At 42.3% G+C, this 27,964-nt stretch overlaps 2 protein-coding genes across 4 annotated transcripts in view; both read left to right on the forward strand.

The window, feature by feature from the left end:
- The window catches only part of LOC100556920 (zinc finger and SCAN domain-containing protein 2), a 44,710-nt gene extending 31,957 nt beyond the window's left edge, over positions 1-12,753 (forward strand). The window contains exons 7-11 of the mRNA XM_062969274.1: positions 3,715-4,143; positions 6,910-7,009; positions 7,447-7,526; positions 7,737-7,857; positions 11,410-12,753. Coding sequence (XP_062825344.1) covers positions 3,715-4,143; positions 6,910-7,009; positions 7,447-7,526; positions 7,737-7,857; positions 11,410-12,245 — 1,566 coding nt within the window. The 3' untranslated portion in view covers positions 12,246-12,753. The remainder of the gene's footprint in view (positions 1-3,714; positions 4,144-6,909; positions 7,010-7,446; positions 7,527-7,736; positions 7,858-11,409) is intronic.
- Positions 1-27,678, forward strand: LOC100556725 (zinc finger and SCAN domain-containing protein 2). Of its 3 annotated transcripts, XM_062973264.1 has the most exons (7): positions 1-96; positions 180-364; positions 20,078-20,593; positions 21,378-21,474; positions 21,916-21,983; positions 22,171-22,291; positions 25,795-27,678. In XM_062973264.1, the coding sequence occupies exons 3-7, from the start codon at positions 20,180-20,182 to the stop codon at positions 27,249-27,251; spliced, it is 2,157 nt and encodes a 718-aa protein (XP_062829334.1). In that variant the 5' UTR covers positions 1-96; positions 180-364; positions 20,078-20,179; the 3' UTR covers positions 27,252-27,678. The 3 variants fall into 3 exon arrangements, with proteins under 3 accessions (XP_062829334.1, XP_062829335.1, XP_062829336.1); XM_062973265.1 differs by lacking the exons at positions 1-96; positions 180-364 and adding an exon at positions 18,553-18,672; XM_062973266.1 differs by lacking the exons at positions 1-96; positions 180-364 and adding an exon at positions 18,695-19,928.
- Positions 27,679-27,964: the final 286 nt, after the last annotated feature.

Genomic DNA, 27,964 nt, shown 5'->3' on the forward strand with positions numbered 1-27,964 from the left:
GGAATTCTGGGAGTTGTAGGCGAAGGAAGGGAGGAAGGGGCGGGGCTTGGCTGTGGGAGGCCCTTCCTGCTGCCGGTCTGGCCATCTCTTTCCTGGGTAAACAAGGGCCCTGCCTTGACAATAATGAAATGGCAATTAATGAAATGACGAAAATAATGACTGTCTTGTGTGCTTTTTAGGACAGAGTATTCCCAAGGATGCTGCCTGTTTCTGCCTTAAGAGAGAATTTATCCCCGTGAAAGAGAGCGTCGGAGGTTGTATGTGAGGACGGGACAAAGCAGCATCAGCCTGGTTCATCTGGCTGTGATTTCTCCTTCTCTTCGGGAGAGGAGCAGAGGGACATTCTGGACTGCAAGCGCTGCAGGTGGGTCTCTCCCCTCTTCTGTCCTGGGAGCGAGGGAGGGAGGGGGCAGGGCTCCTTCCTTGTGTTTCCAGGCAGAGGGGGCAGGGCCTCCATCAGGCAGGCTCAGGCAGCAGAGGCTGGGAGGTGGCAAGGAGGGCAGGATCGGGGCCCCTTGATTCTTAGGAGGAGGAAGGAAGGAAGGAAGGAAGGAAGGAAGGGGCTCTGGAGGACCCTGAGTCCAGCCAAGAGGTCCCTGCCCTCCCACCTTTCTCCTCCTCCTCCTCCTCCAGCCTTCTCAGCCTCATCTGCCTGTTCCTCTGCCTGGGAGTGGGGTCTGTGGGGCCTGAAGGAGGGCAGAGAAAGGCTGCAAGGACAGGCTCCCCACCCCCTGCTCCCAGAGAACCTGGTTGGAATTTGGAGGGATACACAAAGGAGCTGACAGAGAGAGAGAGTGCACAGGATGGATCATGCCATGCAGGCATTTTGGGACAAGGTAATTAAAGAGAATCGCCCACAAACCCCCAGTTTTCGCCCCGATGCTAGCGAGAGGCAACCATGAAAACTATTTGCTCAACTATCTAAGGCAAACAATTGGCATAATAAAGCATACTGGGTACAAGTTAACTAGCAAAGAAAGTGGGATGATGGTCACACTGGGAGTCAAGGCTCTTCTGGACTCTTGGACCAGTGTGGTAGAGGCTCCTTCTTTGGAGGCTTTTAAGCAGAGGCTGGATGGCCATATGTCGGGGGTGCTTTAAATGCGATTTCCTGCTTCTTGGCAGGGGGTTGGACTGGATGACCCATGCGGTCTCTTCCAACTCTACTATTCTATTCTATGATTCTTAAAAACGCTTCTGGAATGAGCTTCGTGTATTCCAAGTAGACTGGAACGTACTTAGTCCTAACCTTTTTTAATACTGGTTTTAAACCACTTTATTTATTTATTTATTTATTTATTTATTTATTTATTTACAGCATTTATATTCTGCCCTTCTCACCCCGAAGGGGACTCGGGGCGGATCACATTGCACACATAAAGGCAAACATTCAATGCCATGATACAGAACAGAGACAGAGACAAGACACAGGCACCAGGCTGGCCTCGAACTCATGAGCTCTTGGTCAGAGTTAGTTGTTGATTTGTTGCAGCTGGCTTGCTTTCCAGCCTATGCCACAGCCCGGTCCAATATTGCAACATTGGATGTGTTGCAATAGCAGATTCCCAGATTAGCTTAGTGTTTACACCTTATTTTATTTTTTTGGTTATTTAATATTTAATGTTTATTTTACTTAAGTGATATTTGTCTTTACTGTTCTAATGTAGCACAGATCCTATGTAAAATCATACTACGTATTTTTGACATTAATATTGAAATCTGAAATATATACAGAAAGTCTTTACTTAATAAATTGCTACATAATAAGATTTTAAAAAGCCCAGGATTGTGTCTATTAGGTCTACATAGAGCAAACAATAACCGAAAGGACCAAGAAGTATACCAATATAGCTTTGCGGCAGCAAGATTGACCATAGCCAAAGACTGGAAAGGGGAAAAAGGTTTAACCATAAAGGATTGGAGAGAAAGAATATATGCTAATGGCCAAACTTACTAATAATAGGAAGAACAAAAGTAATGAGGACTTTTTAGAAACATGGAAGCTGGCCATAGCATATCTGAATAGGGAGTCAGTAACACAGAGGAGTTCTATTAGGAATTTAGGGTTACTATTAACAAGGATAGGTAAATTGGCTTAAAGGTTTCATAGTGCTTCAGGGTTGGAAGTCATGGTGGAGGGTGCACGGATGTGGGGAAGGGGTTTTATTTTATGTGGGATAGGGGTTTTGGGTGTGTGCAGGGTTTGTTGTGTGTAATACGTTGTATGTCTTTGTTTGAATGTTAGGGTGAACTCTTATATTTAATTTCTTTAAAAAATGAGTAGAAACCTAGATTGAAAATAGTGGATAACATGTAGAAATAGCAATTCTATATGTTTTGAGTAACAGATAATATGTACTCAGTGTTAGAATTAACAGGCTGATTGACTAATGTAGATATGCATGTACATTTCAAAATGATTGTTATCTGACTATAATTTGCTGTTTTGTTATGTAACATTTCATTAATAAACTGTTTACCCACCCCCACCCACCCCCAAAAAAGGAAGGATCAAGCAATGGAGAGGATCCGGGGTGATGCTTTTGTGATCTTTAAAAGGAGCGAAAGGGGTATAAGCCAGCAACAGAGACGATGAAATTTTGGACTTGTGAAACCGTATGAGTTGGTTGGTCCTGGTGAAGGTGGCACAAAATAAGGGGAAGGGAAGATGGGAGAAAAAGTATAACAATAATAAAAATATCAATAATAATAAATAAAATATGTATAAATATGCGCCCTAGTGGTGGCGCCGTGTGTTAAAGCGCTGAGCTGTTGAACTTGCAGACCGAAAGGTCCCAGGTTCAAATCCCGGGAGCGGAGTGAGTGCCCGTTGTTAGCCCCAGCTCCTGCCAACCTAGCAGTTTGAAAAGATGCAAATGTGAGTAGATCAATAGGTACCGCTCCGGCCACATGCAGTCATGCCGGCCACATGACCTTGGAGGTGACTACAGACAACGCCGGCTCTTCGGCTTAGAAATGGAGATGAGCACCAACCCCCAGAGTCGGTCACAACTGGACTTAACGTCAGGGAAAAACCTTTACCTTTACCTAAGTAGATAAAAAGGTGTAGTAGAGAGATATGTAGTAAAGTTGTAATGGAAAAGTCTAAAACTGATAAGAAATATACATAAAGATGTATTGATTTTGATTTTTCTTTATTGTTGTATTGTATAAAATGGGATATATCTGGGATACTGTAAAATGAGGAAAGAATGTATACTTATACATTTTGAATTATAAATTAATAATAATAATATTGATAATAAAACATGTATAGGTAGATGAAGGGTGTGTAGTGGCGAGATGTATAGTGAAGTTGTAATGGAAAAGTTAAAAGACTAATGGGAAATATGCTTGGGGATCTTCTTTTTTTTGTTTTTGTTTTTTTGCTGTTGGATTGTATGCAACGTGATGTGTTTGAGATATTGTAGAATGAGGAAAATGAGTGCTTGTACAATTTGATTGATAAATTAATTTAAAACATTTTTTTTTAAAAAAGGAGCGGATCCCTCCTGAATCTTTTCTCTCCAGATCAAGAAGCCAGTCATTCATTCAAGATTCATGACAAAACGTTATCCCACCTTGAGAGTATTCACTTGAGCTCATTCATATTCTTTTGTTGGCAGGTCCCACCAGTTCTCCCAGTCCTCTCACTTTGAATGTCATCTGAGAGAAGACGTGGACGTATCTTCATCCAGACGGAAGGCAGCCTAGAAGCGGAGAACCAAGATGGAAGGGCAAGAGCCAGCTGCCTCCCAGTTAGAAGTATTTTCTTTTACTATTGAGGAAGAGAACAATAGAGCATTCTGGGAGGACTCTTGGAGGAAAGACCGGGAGAGCAGTCCGCTCCATCCAGACCTTCAGGGCGAGCGCTTCCGGCATTTCCGCTATCAGGAGGCCTTGGGGCCCCGAGAGGTTTGCAGCCGCCTCCACTCTCTCTGCCGCCTGTGGCTGAAGCCAGAGCGACACTCCAAGGCGGAGATGCTGGACCTGGTGCTCCTGGAGCAGTTCCTGGCCGTCCTTCCTGCGGAGATGGAGCGCTGGGTGAGGGAATGTGGGGCAGAGACCAGTTCCCAGGCCGTGGCTTTGGCTGAAGGATTCCTCCTGAGTCAGGAAGAGGAGAGGAAGCAGGAGAAGCCCCAGGTAAGGGAGAGAGAGAGGGGGGGGGGGGGGAGGGAGAGAGGGAGATCCATCTTGTAATTTCAAGGAACCAAGATTAATTGTTTTGAAGGATAATGTAAAATTCTTCTGAACACCCTTCAGGCCGGGATTATCACATTCACTTTCAGGTGGCTGACTTTAAGAATAATAGAAACAAGTTGGAATGAGTTCAGAGAAGCATTAGGAAAGGAGGACCCAGGTGTGTTCACCCTGGAAAAAAGACTTGGAGCGCCATGACTGCCCCCTTTGCATCCCGCAAAGGAGGGGCAGTCATCTTCTCCATTCCCCAGGGTGGTGTGTGTGTATATATATGTTTGCATATATACTTGATTTATATCCTGCCCCATCTCTCTGGAAGCACTTGGAGCGGCTGACAACATATATAAATATAATGGACAATATGTGCAAAATATGTGAGCAAATATAAACAAAAAGCAAATAAAACAAAATAGACAGATTAATAATAAGCAATATAAAACATTAGTTAAAACATAAGTGTTCCCAATAAATTAAATAAAATCCAAAAATACTGGAGTGAGAATATTTCCATAAAACAAAGACCTCATCCACATTAAGCGGGAATTATCGAATTATTGTCAAAGGCCTGTTTGAATAACCAGATCTTCACGTCCTTCTTAAAAGTCATGAGGGTGACTGATTGTCTGATCTCCCCGAGGAGGGTCTTCCAGAGTCGGGGAGCCACTATTGAAAAGGCCCTGTCCCTCATCCCCACCTCGCTTGTGATGGGGGTGGGATTGGGAGCAAGGCCTCCCCTGCCGATCTTAGAACAGGTTTATAAAGATGTGGTCATGTAAATAGGCAGGACACTAGCAGTTTAGGGCATTATAGGTAATAACCTACACTTTGAATTCAGCCCGGAAGCAAATAGGGAATCAATGAAGCTGCTTCAAAAGGGGGGTGGTTTGTTCTCTATAACTCGCCCCATTCAGCAGCCTGGCCGCAGACCTTTGTATTAATTGAATCTTCCGAGCCGTCTTCAGAGTTAGCACAGTGGCCACTAGAAGCTTCAAGCATCAACACTGAGTCCACGAGGACTTCCAAGCTGCAGATCTATCTCTTCAAGGAGAGTGTTACCCTGTCGAGCATAGGTTGCCACCCTATACCCTGATCAGCCTCACAATTGACCAGGAGGACCTTGGTCTTTTCTGGATTTAGCTTCAGTTTATTAGTCCTCATTCAGTCTGTCACAGTTGCCAGGCACCGGTCCAGGACTCGGGGAGCTTTCTTGGACTGAGGCGGAAAAGAGTCATAGAGTGGTATGTCATCTGCATACAGATGACACTGAACTCCAAAACTCCGGATGACCTCAGCCAGTGGTTTCATGTAGATATTGAAAAGCATATGGCATAAAATAGAACCTTGCGCTACCCCACAAGCCAATGGCCAGGGGTCCAAGCTGGTATCCCCCAGCATTACCATTTGGGTCCGGTACTCCAGGTATGAGCCGAACCACTCCAGTGCAATGTCCCCATGTCCCATCCCAGAGAGCCAGTCCAGAAGGATACCATGGACGATGGCATCAAAAGCCACTGAGAGATCAAGGAGATCCAACAGGGACACACTCCCCCTCTCTAGCTCTCTGTGGAGCTCATCCACCAAGGTGACAAAAGCTGTCTCCGTTCCGTAACCACGCTTAAAACCATACTGTGAAGGGTCAAGATAATTGGTTTCACCCAAGAATCCCTGGAGCCAGAACCTTGCCCAGAAAGGGGAGATTGGAAATAGGCTGATAGCTGTTAAGGATCGCTGTGGTTCAGGGAACGTTTCTTTAAGATTGGTCTTACAACTACCTTTATAACCAGGTATAATGATCTGAAGTTATAGGATGGTAAACTTTGAAGATTCAATTTATTAGTCCTCATCCAGTCCATCACAGTTGCTAGGCACCGGTCAATTCAATGGTGTGTATTTCAGAGGAAGCAACTGGCTGACCCACTTCTGAATATTCTTTCCCTAAGAAACTGTTATGTTATTCACAGGTAGAGATTGTTAGGGAAAAGTACCCAAAAATACAGAAGAGCATCCAATAATATAAACAGGATACTTATAATTGAGCATTCAGCTCACAGCAAGCAGAGCAAGAAGTGTTGTGGTTGTAAAAGAATTTAGAGCTTAAGAGGCAAAGATGTCAGAGTTCAATCTTTAAAATTACAAAAGATTTATTTACAAAAATAATTACATTTCTTAATACAGTAGTAACAAACTGGGTCTGAGCTACTCTGAACTCCATCTCTTCTAGGGTTTAAAAGAGAGGGAAAAATCTCCAAGCACTACATCTCTCCTGACACACCAGCAGAGAGATGTCTCAATACACACTCACTGAGATGGAAAAAAGCAGAAGTCATAAATAAAGGCATGGACCTGTAAAGTATCCATTCTACAGAACCAATCAGAATCAGAGCAGAAAGATAGAGAAGAGAACAAATAGATACTTTCCAATTGTCATTCAGGAGTCGGGAGGGGGGGGGGGATTCCTTCAGCCTATTTTAAAGCTAACTAATTATTCCTCATTGAGGACTGCAGACTTGAGCAGTGTGGGGTTGAAGTTCAACAGAGATAACAGGGACCTGAAAGCACAGGAGAAAGAATGAAATCAAGGAGAAAGAATGAAGAAAACCAGTCTTGGTCCCAACCATAACCCAAGTGGTCTGGCACAGGTTGCAGAAAGAGAGCCCTACCTCCTTTTCTAATCTTTCTTTTTCTTTGTGATCTGTGATGCTTGTTCAGGTGCAGGACCCTTTTACAGATGAGACCAGTCAGGTGAAGGAGTCTCCTTCAGACACCATGTGCATTGCCCAGACTGGAAATGGAGCCTATGTGACAGTTGGTAAGGGATGGGCACTGATCCTTCTTGCTTACCTCCCCTTGAGTAGACCTGAAATGTCTGAGCTTTGTAAATTGGAAAAAATTGGGGAGCCTGGGAGCTTAAGAATGCTGTTGACAAGAGACATTTCCCTACAATACTTATTTGTGCCACTTTCAAAGTTACTTCATTCCTTTGCTTCTCTCTGGATGTTTATGGTGGTGAATGTGTTCTTGGCTACATTGGCACAAATACAGAAACGAATAGAGTCATCCCTCTATGTTTACTGGGATTAGATTGAAATCCCTCTGGAAAACAGAATAGTCCACATTAGAGACCTGGGACCAAGGATGGAGTTTAAAAAAGCGTCATGGGTCAAGGGGAGAGTGGCTGGCTTCTGAGGGAAGGAACTGTGGGGCAGCCAATCTCACCCTCCCTGATGTCTTTCCTCTCTTTCACAGGCAGTGAAACATGGCCAAGTGATAGTAGCACAACTTTTCATGATTCTTTCCTAAGAAGAGATTATGTGGGACCAGATCAGGTAGGTAGCAGGATCCCGGGAGGGGAGGGGGAGCCGGGTTCTTTGTCCCTTGACTATTGCCCTGCCTCTAAATGAACCTCTCTTTTCTACATTCCTTCAGTGCAAGATGTTTTCAATGAATGACATAATCAAAGACGTTAATCACAAATGGCTTGTTTTTTCTGACTTAGTTGGCATTTTCTCCTTGCAGATAACCTTTTTTCCCTTCAGGTGACTTTTGAAGATGTTTCTGTGGATTTCTCAGAGGAAGAGTGGGCACTCTTGGATCCGAGCCAAAAAGCCTTGCACCAGCAAATCATGGAGGAGAATTTGGGGATTGTGTCATCTCTGGGTAAGGCTCCATTATGCTTGCAGTTAACCAAATCTGTTTACAAGTTCTAAAAATTATCCAGTGTTTCATATCTTCCTCTGAAGCCATAGAAAGTAAGCTCATTCCAAATCCATATAGGGGCCAGCCAAGAAAACAATTGGCACTTGGGTGGAGTTGCCACATTAGATGAATTCTAGGCAGTGATAGTTTTCCATCCACCAACCATGCTTGTGATTGTGTTGGAAGTGAGACAAGGGCTTCTCTTGAGGTTTCTAGCACCCAGGTAGGTTTGGACAATGAGATACAATGAGTGAAGTAGCCTGGACCTGAGCCATTTAGGTCTTTATAGGTCATAACCAGCAATTTGAATTATGTCTGGAAACAGATGGGCAGCCAGTGGAGCCATGGCAGCAAATAATAATAGTAATTCTATTACTTAGCCACCTCTCCTCACAGCTCGAGGTGGGATACAGCATTGTTAAAACACATAATCAAAACACAAAATAATTTAAAAAACATTCTATAAAATACACATATTTAAACATAAGATGCGTATTCAAATACACAAAACTTAGTGTAGAGTTGAAGTTTAAAATTCATCATTAGAACTGTCTTAAGTAGGCCTGCCGGAAGCGAATGAGCTCTCCAGTATATGTGTTAATTGCATAGGGCACAAAACAGATGCTCGGGGGATCCACAGGCAGTGGGCAAGGGATAGAACAGGCAAATCCATCATCACTTTCTGGGTTTGCCTCTCCAGGAAGGAACAGAGCCACTATAAAATGTCTCCATTTCCCATCTGCAAAGGAAGGATACCATCATTGAGGTTATAATCGGTATTTAATAACGATATAGGTTGATAATGTTTAATTTGCATTACTTTATCAGTCACCTCGTGTTTACAATATTTATATGGTGCACCTTACCCACTCTACTTTTACAACCTCTCTGTTTTAATACATGTTTTTATTAGTTCTTGTCATTTGTTTTTATTGGCTAATGTTTAAATTTTTATAATTGTGCATGTCTTTTGTCTATTGTTGTGTTTTATATTGCTATTGTTTTTATTTGGGCTTGGCCCCATGTAAGCCGCCCTGAGTCCCCTTTGGGGAGATAGAGGCGGGGTATAAAAATAAAGTTATTATTATTATTATTATTAATAAGCAGTCAAAGAAGAAGAACATGCCCTGGCAGAATATGTAAAGCAAAGTGAAGAACCTGCTTTGATTGAAGTCAAAAATCAGAAACTCCTCAAAGCACAGCAGACAAAACACCAGTACAAGAAAACCGCACTACAAACTAGAGCTGACAGCTGGCACAACAAAACATTGCATGGAAAGTTCCTTGACAAAATTGAAGGAAAAGCTGATAAGGAGAAGACCTGGCTCTGGCTCACGAATGGGACCCTGAAGAAGGAGACAGAAGGCCTGATCTTTGCAGCCCAGGAGCAAGCCATCAGAACAAATGCAATTAAGGCCAAGATCGAAAAATCAGCTGATGACCCAAAATGCAGACTGTGCAAGAAAGCTGACGAAACCATTGACCATATCCTCAGCTGCTGTAAGAAAATCGCACAGACAGACTACAAACAGAGGCACAACTATGTGGCCCAAATGATTCATTGGAACTTATACCTCAAGTACCACCTTCCAGCAGCAAAGAACTGGTGGGATCACAAACCTGCAAAAGTATTGGAAAATGAACATGCAAAGATACTGTGGGACTTCCGAATCCAGACTGACAAAGTTCTGGAACACAAAACACCAGACATCACAGTTGTGGGGAAAAAAAGGTTTGGATCATTGATGTTGCCATCCCAGGTGACAGTTGCATTGACGAAAAACAACAGGAAAAACTCAGCCGCTATCAGGACCTCAAGATTGAACTTCAGAGACTCTGGCAGAAACCAGTGCAGGTGGTCCCGGTGGTGATGGGCACACTGGGTGCCGTGCCAAAAGATCTCAGCCAGCATTCGGAAACCATAGACATTGACAAAATTACGATCTGCCAACTGCAAAAGGCCACCCTACTGGGATCTGCACGCATCATCCGAAAATACATCACACAGTCCTAGACACTTGGGAAGTGTTCGACTTATGATTTTGTGATATGAAATCCACCATATCTATCTTGTTTGCTGTGTAATAATAATAATAATAATAATAATAATAATAATAATAATAATAATAATAATAATATCTTCTGGGTCTGATCCTTTATGTATTAAAACTGCAGAAATGTTCAGTGGAATCAATGGGGACACCTTTTCCACATCTGTCTGGGTCCATCTGTAGGCCTTCAACCAAGGTTACCAAAGCAGTCTGTTGCATAGGCAGGTTACCTTGAGTGGCTCAAACCACTGTAACTCCACCTTTCTCATTTTCTACTGCCTTCCACTTTGTAGAACTTTATTATCTTTTTGATTGAGGTGCAGGATCTCACGTTTATGTCCAAAGTAGGATGGCCTCAGTTTGACCCCTTCAACTCTCTAGAAGAATTCATTAAATCAGGTTCCCTCCAGTTCATGCTGTGTGCAGCCTCCAGGAGAGAGCAGGGCTGAACGTGCCAGGCATTGAAGAGACATATTTTTGTCTTTGCGGTCAAAGCCCCAAGAGTGGCCTTGCTAAAAAACTGGAGCCCATATTTATCTTGGTCCATGAAGGGTTTATGTACCAATTTTGATCAATTTGAGCCTTTGCAGTCCATACATGCACACCTTGAATTATGTATAAATTGATTTTTTTCATAGACAAAAACTTAGAATATATTCAAATTCAGGCTTGTGAAACTAACAATATAAAAAGTAGGGGGTGCTTTTTACAAAAAAGATTCAGGGGTTAAAATGGGAGAAATAGCATTTAATAATGTAAGTGTTAGGAGCTGATTTCTGTTGTTCAGGAAGTCACCATAAAGCCTTTCCATGAGAGCTCGGAGTCAGCCAGGCGTGTCAGTGGAACGATCTGAGAGCAGCTGAATGGACTAACTTTTCTCATGGGGAAAAACTGATAAGAACGTTGGAGGCGTGGAGTGAGATTGGAAGGAAAGGCGGGTGTTAGTTAAAATTGCCATTAGCTATTTTTTCTTTTTTTGAGCTGTCAAGATCTGAGTAATAAAGCCAAATCCAAAAGATTTTTGTTAGTGGCCCAAATTGTTAACTAGACACTTCAGGGAGTGAAAATAAGGAGTAACAAAGCAGAGAGAACATCAAACACCAAATCTGTGCAGCTTCAGTCAATCCTTTTTAAAATGGCAACTTTATTCTGGCTTCCAATCTGAATTTGGATGTTTGTTCTGCTACCTGATGCCATGAGGTTAGGTTCACCTACCTTTGTGGCATCAGGCAGATCAAGGGTTTTTACCTTTCCTGTGCCAGAAGTACAGGGCATTCCAGAGAAAATAGGGCTAAGGAAACAGCTCTATTTTCCCCAGCCCTGGTTGAGTTATGATTTACTTTGAGGCTATTGCCAGAGTTGGAAAGAGCTGTGGGAAAAGACTGTCTCGACTAAATGATTTTGTAATTTGTATATTTCTAAACCTTAATATAAGCTTTGCTTTTCAACACAATTCACACAGGAGAAAGTCCATGTATAAACATCCTTGTTCGTCACCGGGCAACTCACACAGGGGAGAAGCCATTTCAATGCTTGCAGTGTGAAAAAAGCTTCTGTCATAAGAGAAATCTTATTACTCATCAGACAATTCACACAGGAGAGAAGCCGTTTCAATGCTTGCAGTGTAAAAAGGGCTTCAATCAAAAGAAAGACCTTATTCGTCATCAGGCAACTCACACAGGAGAGAAGCCATTTCAATGCTTGCAGTGTGAAAAGAGCTTCAGTGAAAAGAGCAGCCTTGTACGTCATCAGGCAACTCACACAGGAGAGAAGCCATTTCAATGCTTGCAGTGTGAAAAAAGCTTCAGTCAAAAGCAACACCTTACTCGTCATCAGGCAATTCACACAGTAGAGAAGCCATTTCAATGCTTGCAGTGTGAAATGACCTTCAGTCTAAAGAGAAACTTTATTAGTCATCAGGCAACTCACACAGGAGAGACGCCATTTAAATGCTTGCAGTGTGAAAAGAAATTCAGTCAAAAGAGATACCTTATTAGTCATCAGAAAACTCACACAGGAGAGAAGCCATTTAAATGCTTGCAGTGTGAAAAGAGCTTCAGTCAAAAGGGAAACCTTATTAGTCATCAGAAAACTCACACAGGAGAGAAGCCATTTAAATGCTTGCAGTGTGAAAAGAGCTTCAGTGAAAAGAGAAACCTTATTCGTCATCAGAAAACTCACACAGGAGCGAAGACATACAAATGCATAGTATTGAAAGAGCTTCAGTCAAAAGAGCAGTCTTCAGTTGGACATCGTACCTTGTTGGTCATCAAGCAACTCGCAGCAAAGGAAAACTAGAGTGGATAGATCTGCAGTTGAAACACAAGTCTTCTTTTTAAATTGTTAACCCATATGGAAGAAATGGGCTAAAGTGAAGTTCCTTTGTTTTACATCAGAGGGGGCATGGATCTTTGTTACAGAAACAATAAGTTAAAAAGCCATGGCTTTTGGTGAAAATAATAATCTGACCAATTTTCTTCGATGAAATATCCCATTAAGCATAACTGATAATATTTTGAGAGCTAAAGGAAAGATATTTCTGGATTTTTCATCCATTCATGTATTCTGGTTAATGCAAATATATTCCTGTCATGTATATTCAGGATTAAAAATACATTTAAATGAGATTTTTGATTCAAAGTGAGGGAATGGATTTCATGTAGTTATATGTATGTGGGATTGAATTTTCTTGTATGAAATAACTAAGAAAGAATCACTGAGAAATAGTTTTCTATTTATTCATGCTTACTAGTTTCTGTGAATCTTTCTTGTCCTATCAATAACATATAAAAAATAATTAATCAAAGATGTGTATGTGTGTTTGTGTGTATTAAATGTCCAAAGACATACGGTGTTTCTTAAAATATGTAGGTAAAAATCTAGTTTAACCTGAAGAAAAGGCTTGTTTAGAATTCTGAGTCTCTTTCTGTATGTGATGATATTAATGGAATGATTTTGCACTGAGTCTATTTACAAAGGTCTAAAGCAGGGGTTCCCAAACTAAGGCCCGGGGGCCGGATGCGGCCCTCCAAGGTCATTTACCTGGCCCCTGTCCTCAGTTTTATAGTATTTTTATATCAGTTTTAATAATATAATATATTGTATATACATATAATATTGATAATAATCTTATACAATATAATACTAATAGTAATACCATATAATAATATTAATTATATGGTATATATTACATATTATATAATAGTATAGTGGTATAGTTCAATATAGTAATATATAATGCTAATATTGTGTTATGCTAATAATATAATATATTGTATGTACATACAGCTGCTCTGAGTCCCCTTCGGGGTGAGAAGGGTGGGATATAAATGTAGTAAATAAATGCAGTAAATAAATAATTAATTTTAGACTTAGGCTTGGCCAAAGTCTGACATGACTTGAAGGCACACAACAACAACAACAACAACAATCCTAATTAACTTAGCTATCTCATTGGCCAGTAGCAGGCCCACACTTTCCATTGAAATCCTAATAGGTTTATGGTGGTTAAAATTGTTTTCATTTTTAAATATTGTATTCTTTCATTGTTGTTGTTGTTGCACTACAAATAAGACATGTGCAGTATGCATAGGAATTTGTTTGTATTTTTTTTCAAATGATAATTCGGCCCCTCAACAGTCTGAAGGATTGTGGACTGGCCCTCTGCTTAAAAAGTTTGGGGACCCCTGGTCTAAAGGAAAGAATCTGAATGATGATTTCCTTTAGGTCATCTGATTGGTTGTGATCTTGGAATGTCCTGGCTGAAAATTAATTAGGCAATTTTAATCCATTCAAACAGGGAAGGTTATTCCCACTTAGTATTGGTCTTTTCTCCAGACTGACTAGAAAATAATCTATTAAGATTTTGCAAGAGACATTGGTAATGTAACATGTCTAGAAATGGTCGTATTGGGAAAGACTGTCCTAAAATATAGGATCAGTTCAACTAAGCTTTTGTGAATTATTGGTACCTGTCCTCTGTTTTCTATTACTTTTCATCATTCTCGGCATGACTCAATTTACTTGCTTTTCAAACAACCTTATTATTTAATGGTGGTTGGTATTAATTTGAAAGGCTGTTGAGGAAGGATGAGGTGCTTTCAGGTGGAATATTCACAGATCCTGTCTTAGGATGTATACTGTGTTTGTTAGAATAGGGTATGTGTGGTCTAGAAAGACAGATAGAAAGAAAGAGAAAATTGGGATGGAGTTAGCACACCATTCAAAATAAATATACAAATATTAAAACAGAATTAAATATAAACAGCATTAAAAGATTCACACTTAAAACTATTCAAACATATTTGATATATAATCAAAGCGAAATTCCAAATGCCTAGCAGCGGATAAGTAACAATAAATCCAATTACGTATTCAAAATGGGTTCCGGAGATTTCCTTCTGTGTAGAATGAAGCCAGTGTTGTGCGGTGGATTTGAGTGCATAACTATGACTCTGCAGACCAAGGTTCTGGCTGGCCATCAAAACCCACTGGTTGGACCATGGATGAGCCGCACACTCTCAGCCTCGGAAGACAGCCATGGCAAATCCCTCTGAACAAATATTGCCATAAAAATCCTGTGATGGGATTAGCATGATACGGAAATGACTTGAAATTATTCAACCCAGAGCAGGGCCTTAGATTGGCATAGATTTATCTCAGTGAGTCATTTGGTTCTAAACTACCGCTCCACCCCAACATCTGTGGCCTGTTGAAAAAAGAAGCGGGTGGAAAGCAGAATGCAGAGGAGACGATATGGGGCGGACAAGGCAAAAGGGGTCATGCAACCCAAACTATGTAAGGAAGTAGTTTACCTAGCTACTCTAGGCAAATTCAAATCTCCAGGGGCAGACGAACTACACCCCAGAGTATTGAAGGAACTAGCAGGAGTCGTTTCAGAACCACTAGAAATAATTTTTGAGGATTCTTGGAGAATGAGAGGTCCCAGCAGACTGGAGGAGGGCAAATGTTCCTATCTTCAAGAAGGGAAAAGGGGATCCAGAGGGTGTTCACAAATTGTTCCTCTTAATCCTGGAAATAAGTGTCTAGTGGAGTGCCATAAGCAGGGTTCGGTCCTGGGTCCAATTTTGTTCAACATCTTTATTCATGTCTTGGATGAAGGTTTAGAGGGCATGACTTTCAAGTTTGCAGATGACACCAAATTAGGAGGGAAAGCTAATTACTACACAAGACAGAATCAGAACTGAAAACAACCTTAACAGATTAGAGAGTTGGGCCTAAACAACAAAATGAATTTCAGCAAAGATAAATGTAAGACACTATACTTAGGCAGAAAAAATAAAATTGAAAGATACAGGATGGGTGAGAATTGACTCAACAACAGTGCATGTGAAAAAAATCTCAGTGGACAACTAGTTAAACATGACCCAACAATGGGATGCAGAAGCTAAAAAACCCAATGGTACTTTGGGCTTTATCAAACCAAGTATAGTATCTAGATCAAGGGAAAAATGACGCCTATGGTAAGATCGGAGCCCTCGGTTAAACCACTGAGCTGTTGAATTTCCTGACCAAAAGGTCAGCAGTTCAAATCTGGGGAGCGGGGTGAGCTCCAGCTATTAGCCCTAGCTTCTGGCCACATGACCTTGGAGGCATCTACGGACAACACCGGCTCTTTGGCTTAGAAATGGAAATGAGCATGAACCCCCAAAGTCAGACACGGCTGGACTTAATATCAGAGGAAAACCTGTACCTTTACCTTTATGGTAAGACCTCACCTAGAATATTGTGCAATTCTGGGCACCACAATTAAACAAATATATTAAGCAGGAAGGTGTCCAGAGAAGGGAGACTAAAACGATCAAAGATCTGGAGACCATGAATCCCTATGAGGAGCGGCTTAAAGAGCTTAGTATGGTTAGCCTGCAGAAGGGAAGGTTGAGAACAGATATTATCACCATGTATAAACATGTGAAAAGGTGTCATAAGGGAAAGGGAGCAGGCTTGTTTTCTGCTGCCCTGGAGATTCGGAGTAATGAGTTCAAATAACAGGAAAGGAAATTTCACTTAAACATTATGAAGAACTTCCTGACCCTATGAGCTGCTCAATAGTGGAACTCTCTGCCTCGGAGTGTGGTGGAAGTTGTGGTTGTGTGTTTTCCGGGCTGTATGGTCATGTTCCAGAAGTATTCTCTCCTGATGTTTCATCCACATCTATGGCAGGCATCCTCAGAGGTTATGAGGTTGTCTTAGTTTCAGCCTTCCTTTGTATGGCAAACTGCAGGAGCACATGGTCACTTGCCCCTACGGATCGACTGCATTGATCAGGTCTTCCACGTTTGTTAAGATGAGATCAAGAGTAGCCGATCCCCTTGTTGCCTCTTCTACCTTCTGGACCATAAAATTGTCTGCAAGGCAAGTGAGGAATTGGTTGGACTTTGACCTCTTGGCCGAGTTTGTTTTCCAGCAGATATCGGGATAGTTGAAATCCCCCATGACTACTATATCTCTTCTTTGTGCCTGTTTGGTCAGCTGTTGACAGAAGGCTTCATCAAGTCCTTCATCCTGACTCGGAGGTCTGTAGTAGACACCCACGATGAGATCTTTTTGAGTCCCGGTTCTCTAGATTCTTATCCAGATGCTTTCAAGCTGGGTTCCCAGATTATTTATTTATTTATTTATTTCCAGCATTTATATCCTGCCCTTTTCACCCGAAGGGACTCAGGGCGGCTTACAACAATGTAAGTCTTGCATTTCTTCTGCAATATAACTGCTTTTGACATATAAAGCTACTCCCTCTCCTCTCCTCTTTGTTCCATTTCTGTGAAAGAAGTTATAGCCCTCAAATGGCTACATTGAGGTCCCTCATGATCTTCCCTGGCAGTCACGCCTGCCTCAAACAGGCAAGAGTTCTTTCTCCCACTCAGGACATCATTCCCCGGTGGCATAGTGGGTTAAAGCCTTGTGATTTGAAGGTTGGATTGCTGACCTGAAGGCTGCCAGGTTCGAATCCAACCCGGGGAGAGCGCCCCCTCTATCAGCTCCAGCTCCATGCGGGGACATGAGAGAAGCCTCCTACAAGGATGGCAAAAACATTTATTTATTTATTTATTTATTTATTTATTTATTTATTTATTTATTTACAGCATTTATATTCTGCCCTTTTCACCCCAAAGGGGACTCAGGGTGGATCACATTACACATATAGGCAAACATTCAATGCCTTCCAACATAGAACAAAGACAGGACAAACATAGGCTCTGAGCGGGCCTCGAACTCATGACCTCCTGGTCAGAGTGATTCATTGCAGTGATTCATTACAGCTGCTCTCCAGCCTGCGCCACAGCCCGAGCCCAAAACATCTAAACATCCGGGCATCTGCAACGTTCTTGCAGACGGCCAATTCTCTCACTCCAGAAGCGACTCGGGTTGCTCCTGACATGAAAAAAAAATCGGCCACCCCAAGGCTGTGGAACGACTTGCCATTAGAGCTCCAACAGCTAGATCAACTGTTCGAATTTAAGACACAAGTGAAGACCTATCTCTTCCAGGAGGCCTACCCAGACAGTTCCAATGATGGATTTTAAACTTCAACTCCACGTGTTTTTTCTGTATTTCAATATATTTAAATATGTGTATTTTACAGAGTGATTTTAAATGAGTATGTGTTTAGATTATGTGTTTTAGCGATGTAACCCACCTCAAGCTGTGAGGAGAGGCGGGTAAGAAATAAAATAATAGTACTAATTATTATTGTAGGTGACTAGCCCAGAGGGGGAGTAAAGGAGAGAATTCCAGGAGAGCAATAAAACAAGACTTTTATTATCATAGCTGATGATAAGGCAAAACAGCCGTAGGTACCCACATTTTGTGGGTCCATACCATCCAAATGGCTGTCGCAAAGGTAGTAAACAAAGAATTTTATATATCGGCCTTACCTAGAACTGACCAATGGCTGAGACTCTTTCCCACCTTTCACACCTACTTTGGCACAAGTGATATCAATGACCTCACTTGTTTACTCTGAGCTTTCTTCTCTCTCTGGAACTTCCTGGAGAAAGGCACCAGCTCACAGGAAGGGAGGGACACAGGCCCTGTGTTGCACATACTACTTTGGTTCATACAAAGTGCTTATATTGTCTATATAACAGCTATATGATATATGCAAAAGCAAAGCTATATAGGCAATAATCTACTATTTTTTGGCTTATGGTCCCTACATTATTATTATTATTATTATTATTATTATTATTATTATTATTATTATTATTATTATTATTTATAGCCACGGTTCCACTGGCTGCTAATTTTTTTCCAGACACAATTCAAGTCGCTCCTGACACGAATAAGAAAAATTCCACAGATAGATAAACCCCACTTGCCTAGTTTCCAACAAACCTCACAACCTCTGAGGATGCCTGCCACAGATGGTGGCTGGAGCCACTTTGGAAAATGCATCCAAACATACATACATGGATACGTTTATTAGAGAGAGAAACAGAGAGAGAGAGGAGTGATGCAGGGCTTTGACTTGACTCCTTCCAATGCCTTCCTCTTATGGGTTAAAACGACCGAGAGGCATTCCTAGAGCGGAAGAAGGAAGTGCTTCCCACAGCGGAAGCCCGGCTAGTGCCAGGCGCGGCTGTTCCTAGAGAGGCCCTGGAGGTTCGCGAGGGGAGGAGGGAGGGGAGGTCTTCTTCCTGGTTTCCCTGGCGTTGCCGTGGCGACAGAGGGAGCGCCGCCCCTCCCCTCGGGCTCCTCTGAGGTAAAAATGGACCCTTCTTCCCTTCCTTCCTTCCTACGCGCCCGTGAGTGCGGTGCTGGGCCGGGGTCGCCTGCCCGCCCTTCTCTCCTCCGCCTTCAGGGGAGGGCGCTGCCTTCTCAGCCTCAGCTCAACTCCCCGGTCTCTCTCATGAGGAAAAAGCTAGGCCTCAGGCAGCAGAATCTCTTGGGAGAGAGAGAGAGAGAGGGAGGGAGAGCAGTGGGGCCTCCTGAAGGCAGGAGGGGGAGGGGACGCCATGAGAGAGACTCTTCTTCTGGGTGGATCTTTGTCTTGACTCCCATGGTTTGTTTTTGGCCTCACATCTCTTCTGATGTCCATGGTTGAGTATCCATTGGCCTGTAGAACCCAGTTGAGGTGGTTTAGATCACCTCGGAGGAGGTGAGGTTCGCAGATTCTTTGTGCACAACTCTCTGAAAACAGAGGAGTTCCAGACATGAATCAACCAGGGGCAGCTAACGACTCTGAACAAAGGATGCCCCCAGGCAGCAAGAAGCCAGGAGATGAAGCTATTCAATGCTAATTTAAGTGATTAACTACAACATTCACACTGGCCTCCAACTGACAAGAGTTCTTCTCTCACCCTGGACTTTCCACAGATAGATATAAACCTTCCTTGCTTAGTTTCCCCATACCTCACAACCTCTGAGGATGCCTGCCATAGATGTGGGCGAAACGTCAGGAGAGAATACTTCTGGAACATGGCCATACAGTCCGGAAAACATACAACAACCCTCTTCTTCCTCCCTCCCTGCTTCCTCCTTCTCAGCCTTCACTGCGGGGGTCGGGAAGAGCAGCCCCTCGGCCTCAGGCAGCGGAAGGCCTTCCGTGGGATCTGTGGGGCCAGAAGTGGGTGGGAGAGGCAGCAGAGACCCACCACCTGCCCCAGAGGACCTGCCTGGGAAAGGATGGGGAGGGATTCACCAAGGAGGAGACAGAAGGAGCCAAGGAAGGACCAAGCCATGGAGTGACGGTTTGAGTCTTTGGGAAGGAGAGGATCCCCCTCCCCAAGTCCTTTCTCTCCAGATCCAGCCAGCAATTCAACATCCATGGCAAAATGTTACCCTTCCTTAGCACTAATCCCAATGGAGCCCCCAGATGGCGTAGTGGACTGACTTGAAGGTTGGGTTGCTGACCTGAAGGCTGCCAGGTTCGAATCCCACCTGGGGAGAGCGCGGATGAGCTCCCTCTCTCAGCTCCAGCTCCATGCACTGACATGAGAGAGGCCTCCCACAAGGATGGTAAAAACATCAAAAAACATCCGGGCGTCCCCTGGGCAACGTCCTTGCGGACAGCCAATTCTCTCACTCCAGAAGCGACTCAAGTTGCTCCTGACACGGAAAAAAAAAGCACTAATCCCATGAGCTCATTCATCTTCTTTTGTTTGCAGGACCCACCAGTTCTCCCAGTCCTCCCACTTTGAATATCATTTGAGAGAAGAGGTGGACACATCTTCATCCAGTTTGAGGCAGCCTAGAAGCGCAGAGCAAAGATGGAAGGTCAAGAGCCAGCTGCTGCCCAGTTGGAAGTATTTCCTTCTGCTGCTGAGAAAGAGAACAACAGACAATTCTGGGAGGACCCTTGGAGGAAAGACCAGGAGAACAATCACTTCCATTCAGACCTTCAGGGCCAGCACTTCCGACATTTCCTCTATGAGGAGGCCTTGGGGCCACGCAAGGTTTGCAGTCGCCTCCACTCTCTCTGCCGCCTGTGGCTGAAGCCAGAGCAACACTCAAAGGCTGAGATGCTGGACCTGGTGCTCCTGGAGCAGTTCCTGGCCGTCCTTCCTGCGGAGATGGAGCGCTGGGTGAGGGAATGTGGGGCAGAGACCAGTTCCCAGGCTGTGGCTTTGGCTGAAGGATTCCTCCTGAGTCAGGAAGAGGAGAGGAAGAGGGAGAAGCCACAGGTAAGGGGGGGGGGGGGGAGATTCATCTTGTTGTTTCAAGGAAACAAGAATAATTGTTTTGAAGGATAATGTAAAACTTTTCTAAATTCCTGAGGCCAGGATAATCACATCCGGGTTTGGGTAGCTAACTTTAAAAATAATTCAAAGAAGTTTGAAAGAATTCAGAGAAGCATTGGGAAAGGGGGACCCAAGTGTGTTCACCCTGGAAATAGACTTAGAGTGCCATGACTGGCCCCTTTGCATTCCCAAGGGCTCCCACGGAGAAGAGGGGGCAGTCACCTCCATTCCCCAGGGTGGTTGTAACCAGGGGTAGTGATTTGAAGTTATAGGATGGTAAACTTTGAAGATTAAAAGGAATGTATTGAGAATTCCACTGGTGTGTATTTCAGAGGAAACAACTGCTGAACCACCTCCAAATATTCTTTCCCTAGAAACTGTATGTTATTCACAGGTAGAAATAACTCAACAGGCACTGAAAGCATAGATTATAGAGACTTAGGTTATTCAGTCCCTCTAGGGCAGCCCCAAATTACAACCCCAGGATTACGTAAAATACTTCCTTCATCTCAGCAGTAGCCCTTTCCCTTCAGATTGAGTCCTGAAACAGAGTGCATTGCCCAAAGGAAGGCAGAATTCCCACACCAATATCACGGAAGGATGGATTCTTCTACAGAATAAAGAAGTCTTGTGTCCCAACCATAATCCAAGCAGTCTGGAACAGAAAGACAGCTCTCCCTCCTTTTCTAATCTTTCTTTTTCTTTGTGATCTGTGCTGCTTGTTCAGGTGCAGGACTCTTTTGCAAATGAGACCAGTCAGGTGGAGCAGTCCCTTTCGCACATTTGGCTCGTCCATATTGGAGAAGGAGAATATATCATAGCCGGTAAGGGATGGTGGTGGTCCTTCTTGCTTTCTCAACTCCTCTTGATTAGACCTGAATTGTCTGAGCTGTGTGAATTGGGGAAAAGGGGGAGCCTGGGAGCTTAAGAATGTTGCTGACAGGAGACATTTCCCTACAATACTTATTTGTGCCACTTTCAAAGTTACTTGATTCCTTTGCTTCACTCTGGTTGTTTATGGTGGTGAATGTGCTCTTGGCTACATTAGCCAACTAATACAGCCAACCCACTGCATTTCCTGGGATTACGTCATAATACCCCCTTAAACAAAATAGTCCACATTAAAGACCCAAATCCAAAGAGGGAGTTTCAAAGAACGTCACGGGGCAAGGGGAGAGTGACAGGCTTCCGAGGGAAGGAACTGTGGGGCAGCCTGGAAAAGAGACCAATCTCACCCTCCCTGATGTCTTTCCTCTCTTTCACAGGCAGTGAAACATGGGGCACAACCTTTCATGATTCTTTTCTAAGAAAAGATTCTACGGGACCAGATCAGGTAGGCAGCAGGATCCCTGGAGGGGAGGGGAGGGGAAGGCGAGTCTCCTTGTCCCTTGACTATTGTCCTGCCTCTAAATGAACCTCTTTCTTCTACATTCCTTCAACCCAAGATGTTTTGTATGAATGATTGATTCAAAGACTTAGTTGGCATTTTCTCCTTGCAGATAACTTTTTTTTGTCTTCAGGTGATATTTGAAGATGTGTCTGTGGCTTTCTCAGAGGAGGAGTGGGCCCTCTTGGATCCAAGCCAAAAAGCCTTGCACCAACAAATCATGGAAGAGAATTTAAGGATTGTGTCATCTCTGGGTAAAGCTCTTTTTTGCTTGTCGTTAACCAAATCAGTTTGCAAGTTCTAGGAATTATCTAGTATTCCAGATCTCTTCCTCTGAGGCCATAAAAAACAAGTTCATTCCATATCCATATAGGGGCCAGCCCAAGAAGACAATTGGCACTTGGGTGGAGTTGCCACATTACATGAATTCTAGGCAATGGTTATTTTCCATCCACCAACCATGCTTGTGATGTTTGTGAGAGTAAGAGGTAGGTTTGTATAAGGAGATAGAATCAATCAAACAGGCTGGACCTGAGCCATTTAGGTCTTTATAGGTCATAACCAAAAATTTGAATTGTGTCTGGGGAAAAAAATTAGCAGCCAGTGAACCTGTGGCTGTAAATAGTAGTAGTAGTAGTAGTAATAATAATAATAATAATAATAATAATAATAATAATAATAATTACTATTTTATTTCTTACCGGCCTCTCCTCACAGCTTGAGGTGGGTTACAACATTGCTAAAACATAATCATAACACATATTTAAATAAAATACAAAAAAAAGTTAGACATAGAGTTGAAGTTTAAAATTCATTGTTAGAACTGTCTGGGTAGGCCTCCTGGAAGAGCTAGGTCTTCACTTGTGTCTTAAATTCGAATTGCTGATCTAGCTGTTGGAGCTCTACTGGCAGGTAATTCCACAGTCTTGGGGTGGCCGATGAAAAGGCCCTCTGGATGGCGGTTGCTAGTCGAGTTCTGGCAGGCTGGAGCAGACACCCCCCCCCCCAGAGGCCTATATGTTTGGTGCTGATTGTACAGGAGAAGGCATTCCTATAGGTAACGTCAACCCAAAACTGTACCCAAAGCCAACACTTTGTACTTTGCCCGGAAACTAATTGGCAGCCAGTGGAATGGCATTAGGATAATTGTAATATGTTTACTCCTGGATGTTCCTGTTATCTAAGAGGCTGCCGTATTTTGAAACAACTGGAATTTCTGAACTTGGTACAAATGTATCCCAGTATAAAGCCCAATAATGACTTTTATTCTCTCTGTAACCAGCCCTAGTTAACAGTCTGAATGCAGTTCTTTGGACCGGCCAAAGGTTTTAAAAGTCTTCAAAGGCTCCCCCTGGTAGAGTGTATTATAATAATCCATATGGGAAACAACAGACATGTAACACCAGGGGCAGACTTGGCCTCTAAAGGAACAGCTGCAGTAGGTGCAAAAATGTGCAATGTGCAAGGTACTCCTGGCCATGCATGAAACCTGGGACTCCAGATTCCATGCCAAGTCCAAGGAGCATCCCCCAAACTGCGGAACTGTGTCTTCAGTGGTAATGTAACCCCATCCATCGCAGGCTGAATCCCTATTTCCTTATCTGCCTTTTGACCGACCTGTAGCAGCTCTGTCTGTTCTGGATTAAGTTTCAGTTTGCCCCCTCCAGCCCATTACTGGTGAGAGACATTAGTTTAGTTGGAAAGGAGGAGTAGAGCTTGGTGTCATCTGCCTATAGATGGCACCACCTCCAAAACTCTGAATGAGCTCTCCCGTATATGTGTTAATTGTATAGGGGACAAAACAGATACTTGGGGGATCTCACAGGCAATGAGCAAGGGATTGAACAGGAATCCCCCATCAGCACTTTCTGGGTTTGCCTCTCCCGGAAGGAACAGAGCCACTGTAAAATGTCTCCAATTCCCATCTACAAATGAAGGATACCATCGTTGATGCCATTAAGAAGGCTGAAATGTTTATTGGAGTCAATAGGGACACATTCTCCACATCTGTCTGTGTCCCTCTGTAGGTAACCAAGGTTACCAAAGCAGTCTGTTGCATAAACAGGTTTCCTTGAGTGGCTCAAACCACTCTAATTCAGCCTTTCTCTTTTCCTACTGCTTTCCACTTTACAGAACATTATTATCTTTTCCAGTGATGTGCAATATCCCATGTTTATGTCCAAACTAGGATGTTCTTTGTTTGGCCCCATCAATTCTCTAGTGAGAATTCAGTTAGTCAGGTTCATTCCCGCTCATGCTGTGTGTAGCCTCCAGGAGAGAGTGGGGTTGAGCACGCCAAGCATGGAAGAGAAGAGAATCAACATACATGCACCACTTTCTCCCTCTATGTATACACCTGTTTTAGTCTTTGGGGCCAAATCCCCAAGAGGAGTGGCTTTTTTAAACAAAACGTAGCCAGTATTTTAAATTGGTCCATGAAGGGTTTATGTACCAAGTTTGATCCAGTTCTATCATGCCATTTAGGAGCCTTTGCAGTCTATACATACAAATTTTGATTTATGTATACAGTAGAGTCTCACCTATCCAAGCTAAACGGGCCGGCAGAAGCTTGGATAAGCGAATATCTTGGATAATAAGGAGGGATTAAGGAAAAGCCTATTAAACATCAAATTAAGTTATGATTTTACAAATTAAGCACCAAAACATTTTATACAACAAATTGGACAGAAAAAGTAGTTCAATACGCAGTAATGTTATGTTGTAATTACTGTATTTACGAATTTAGCACCAAAACATCATGATATATTGAAAACATTGACTACAAAAATGCCTTGGATAATCCAGAAGCTTGGATAAGCGAGGCTTGGATAAGTGAGACTCTACTGTATATTGATTTCTTCATACACAAAAAGTAATACAATAAATACCAGTCCACACTGATCATATAAAATAGGGGTTACCTCATGCCTGTCCTAATTCAGAAGTTAAGCAAATCAACAGTAGGGGGTGCTTAAAAAATGACTCAGGGGTTGAAATGGGAGAAATAACATTTAATCAATAATATAAGGAGTGACAAAACAGACAGAATGTAAAACTCAAGTTTTGTTCGTCTTCATTCAGTCATTTTAAAAATGGCAAGTTTATTCTGGATTCTAATTTGAAAACTTGGTTGTGGGGCCAGGCTTTCGAATAACAATTAGCAGCGCTAATTATTATTATTTACACTGGAACTCAATCAACAGACCCAGTCCTTTAAACTTGAACACGCCTGTCTGTATTTTAGAATGTGTTTTATGAATGTCCGATGTAAGTTAATAATTTTTAACTGTTTTATAGTGTATTGTACAATTTTTATATATGTGTTTTATTGTAAGCCGCCCTGAGTACCCTGTTGGGTGAGAAGGGCGGGATATAAATATTGTAATAAATAAATAAATAAAATACTGATGTATATTCTGCTGCCTGATGCCATGAGGTTAAGTTCACCTACCTTTGTGGCATCAGGCAGATCCAGGGTTTTTTCCTTTCTTGTGCCAAAAGTACAGGGGCGCCAGAGAAATCAAGGCTAAAGAAAACAGCTCTATTTCCACATCCCTGGTTGCAATATAATTTACTTTGAGACTTATATCGTGGTGTAATATTTAGAGTAAAAACAAAAGAGATATTTTTTTCTTTAACAACCAGTATTGTGGGAAAGGGATGTCTCAACTAATTGCACTTTTGTTATTCGTATACTTTTTAACTTTAATATAACCTTTTCTTTTCAACACATGGTCACCCTTCCCTTGTTCTCAAGCCATGTCAATAGAAGAGACACCATTTAAATATTTGGAAGATGGAATGAATTTAAATAGGAAGGAAGCACTCACTTTTTCTCAAGAAACTCACACAAGGGATAAACCATTTCAATGCTTGGAGTGTGGAAAGAACTTCCATCTGAAGACACACCTTGTTATCCATCAAAGAAACCACACAGGAAAAAAGCCATTTAAATGCTTGCAGTGTGAAAAGAGCTTCAGTTACAAGCACCACCTTATTCGTCATCAGGCAACTCACACAGGAGTAAAGCCATTTAAATGTTTGCAGTGTGAAAAGAGCTTCAGTCACAACCATGTCCTTATTCATCATCAGGCAACTCACACAGGAGTAAAGCCATTTAAATGCTTGCAATGTGAAAAGAGCTTTAGGCAAAAGGGAAGCCTTATTAGTCATCAGGCAGCTCACAAGGGAGTAAAGCCATTTAATTGCTTACAGTGTGAAAAGAGCTTCCATGAAAAGACAAAACTTATTCGTCATCAGGAAACTCACAGAGGAGTAAAGCCATTTAAATGCTTGCAGTGTGAAAAGAGCTTCAGTCACAAGTATGTTCTTATTGGTCATCAAACAACTCACACAGGAGTAAAGCCTTTTAAATGTTTGCAGTGTGAAAAGAGCTTCACTCGAAAGAGAAACCTTATTAGTCATCAGGCAACTCACACAGGAGTAATGCCATTTAAATGCTTACAGTGTGAAAAGTGCTTCAGTCAAAAGAGAAACCTTATTTGTCATCAGAAAACTCACACAGGAGTAAAGCCATTTAAATGCTTGCACTGTCAAAAGAGCTTCAGTGAAAGGAGAAGCCTTATTAGTCATCAGGCAACTCACACAGGAGTAAAACCATTTCAGTGCTTGCAGTGTCAAAAGAGCTTCAGTGAAAGGAGAAGCCTTATTAGTCATCAGGCAACTCACACAGGAGTAAAGCCATTTCAATGCTTGCAGTGTGAAAAGTGCTTCAGTGAAAGGAGAAGCCTTATTAGTCATCAGGCAACTCACACAGCAGTAAAGCCATTTCAGTGCTTGCAGTGTGAAAAGAGCTTCAATCACAAGCATGCCCTTATTCGTCATCAGGCAACTCATACAGGAGATAAACCATTTAAATGCTTGCAGTGTGAAAAGAACTTCAGTGAAAGGAGAAGCCTTATTAGTCATCAGGCAACTCACACAGGAGAAAAGCCATTTAAATGCTTGCAGTGTGAAAAAAGCTTCAGTCATAAGAGAAACCTTATTACTCATCAGGGAACTCACACAGGAGTAAAGCCATTTCAATGCTTGCAGTGTAAAAAGAGCTTCAGTCAAAAGAGTAACCTTATTCGTCATCAGGCAACTCACACAGGAGAGAAGCCATTTAAATGCTTGGAGTGTGACAAGAGCTTCAGTCAGAAATCATACCTTGTTCGTCATCAGGCAACTCACACAGGAGTAAATCCCATTTAAATGCTCAGTGTGTGGAAAGAGCTTCAATCACAAGCACGTCATTAGTCGGGTTAAAGGAAAGTTCCCTTGTTTTAAATCACAGGGCGCATGAATCTTTGTGATTGAAATACTGAGTTTAAAAGCTGTGGCTTTGGGGGAAAATAATAACCTGATCAATTTTCTTTGATATAATATCTCATTAAACATAAGTGATAATATTTTGAGAGCTAAAGGAAAGATTTTTCCATTTTTTTATCCATTCATGCATTCTGGTTACTTAAAATATCATCATGTATATTCAGGGTACATGTAATCGAAAAGTTTGATGGGAAGTGTAGGAATAGGTTTGATTAATGACTGACAGCCATGTGTTTCATGTAATTCTATGTATGTGCGACTGGGTTTTCTTTTACAAAATATGTAATAAAGCATAATTGTTTTCTATCCATTCATGCATATTGGTTACTGTAAAGATTTCTTTTCCTATCTATAACATATAAATAATAGAAAATCTATTACAGATGTGTGTATTCAACCTCCAAAGACACATGGTGTCTCTCAAAATCAGAATTAATCTAATTTATCCTGAAGATAATGTGTGTTGAGAATTCAGAGTCTCTTCTGTATGTTATGATATTAATGGAATAATTTTGCACTATTTGCTAAAGTCTAAAGGAAAGAATGAAATTTGCCAGAAGGTCCCCCATGACCTTCTGGCAAACAAACTAGCCCAA

Source organism: Anolis carolinensis, chromosome 2 (genome assembly GCF_035594765.1).
Source record: "Anolis carolinensis isolate JA03-04 chromosome 2, rAnoCar3.1.pri, whole genome shotgun sequence".
Lineage (NCBI taxonomy): Eukaryota > Metazoa > Chordata > Lepidosauria > Squamata > Dactyloidae > Anolis > Anolis carolinensis.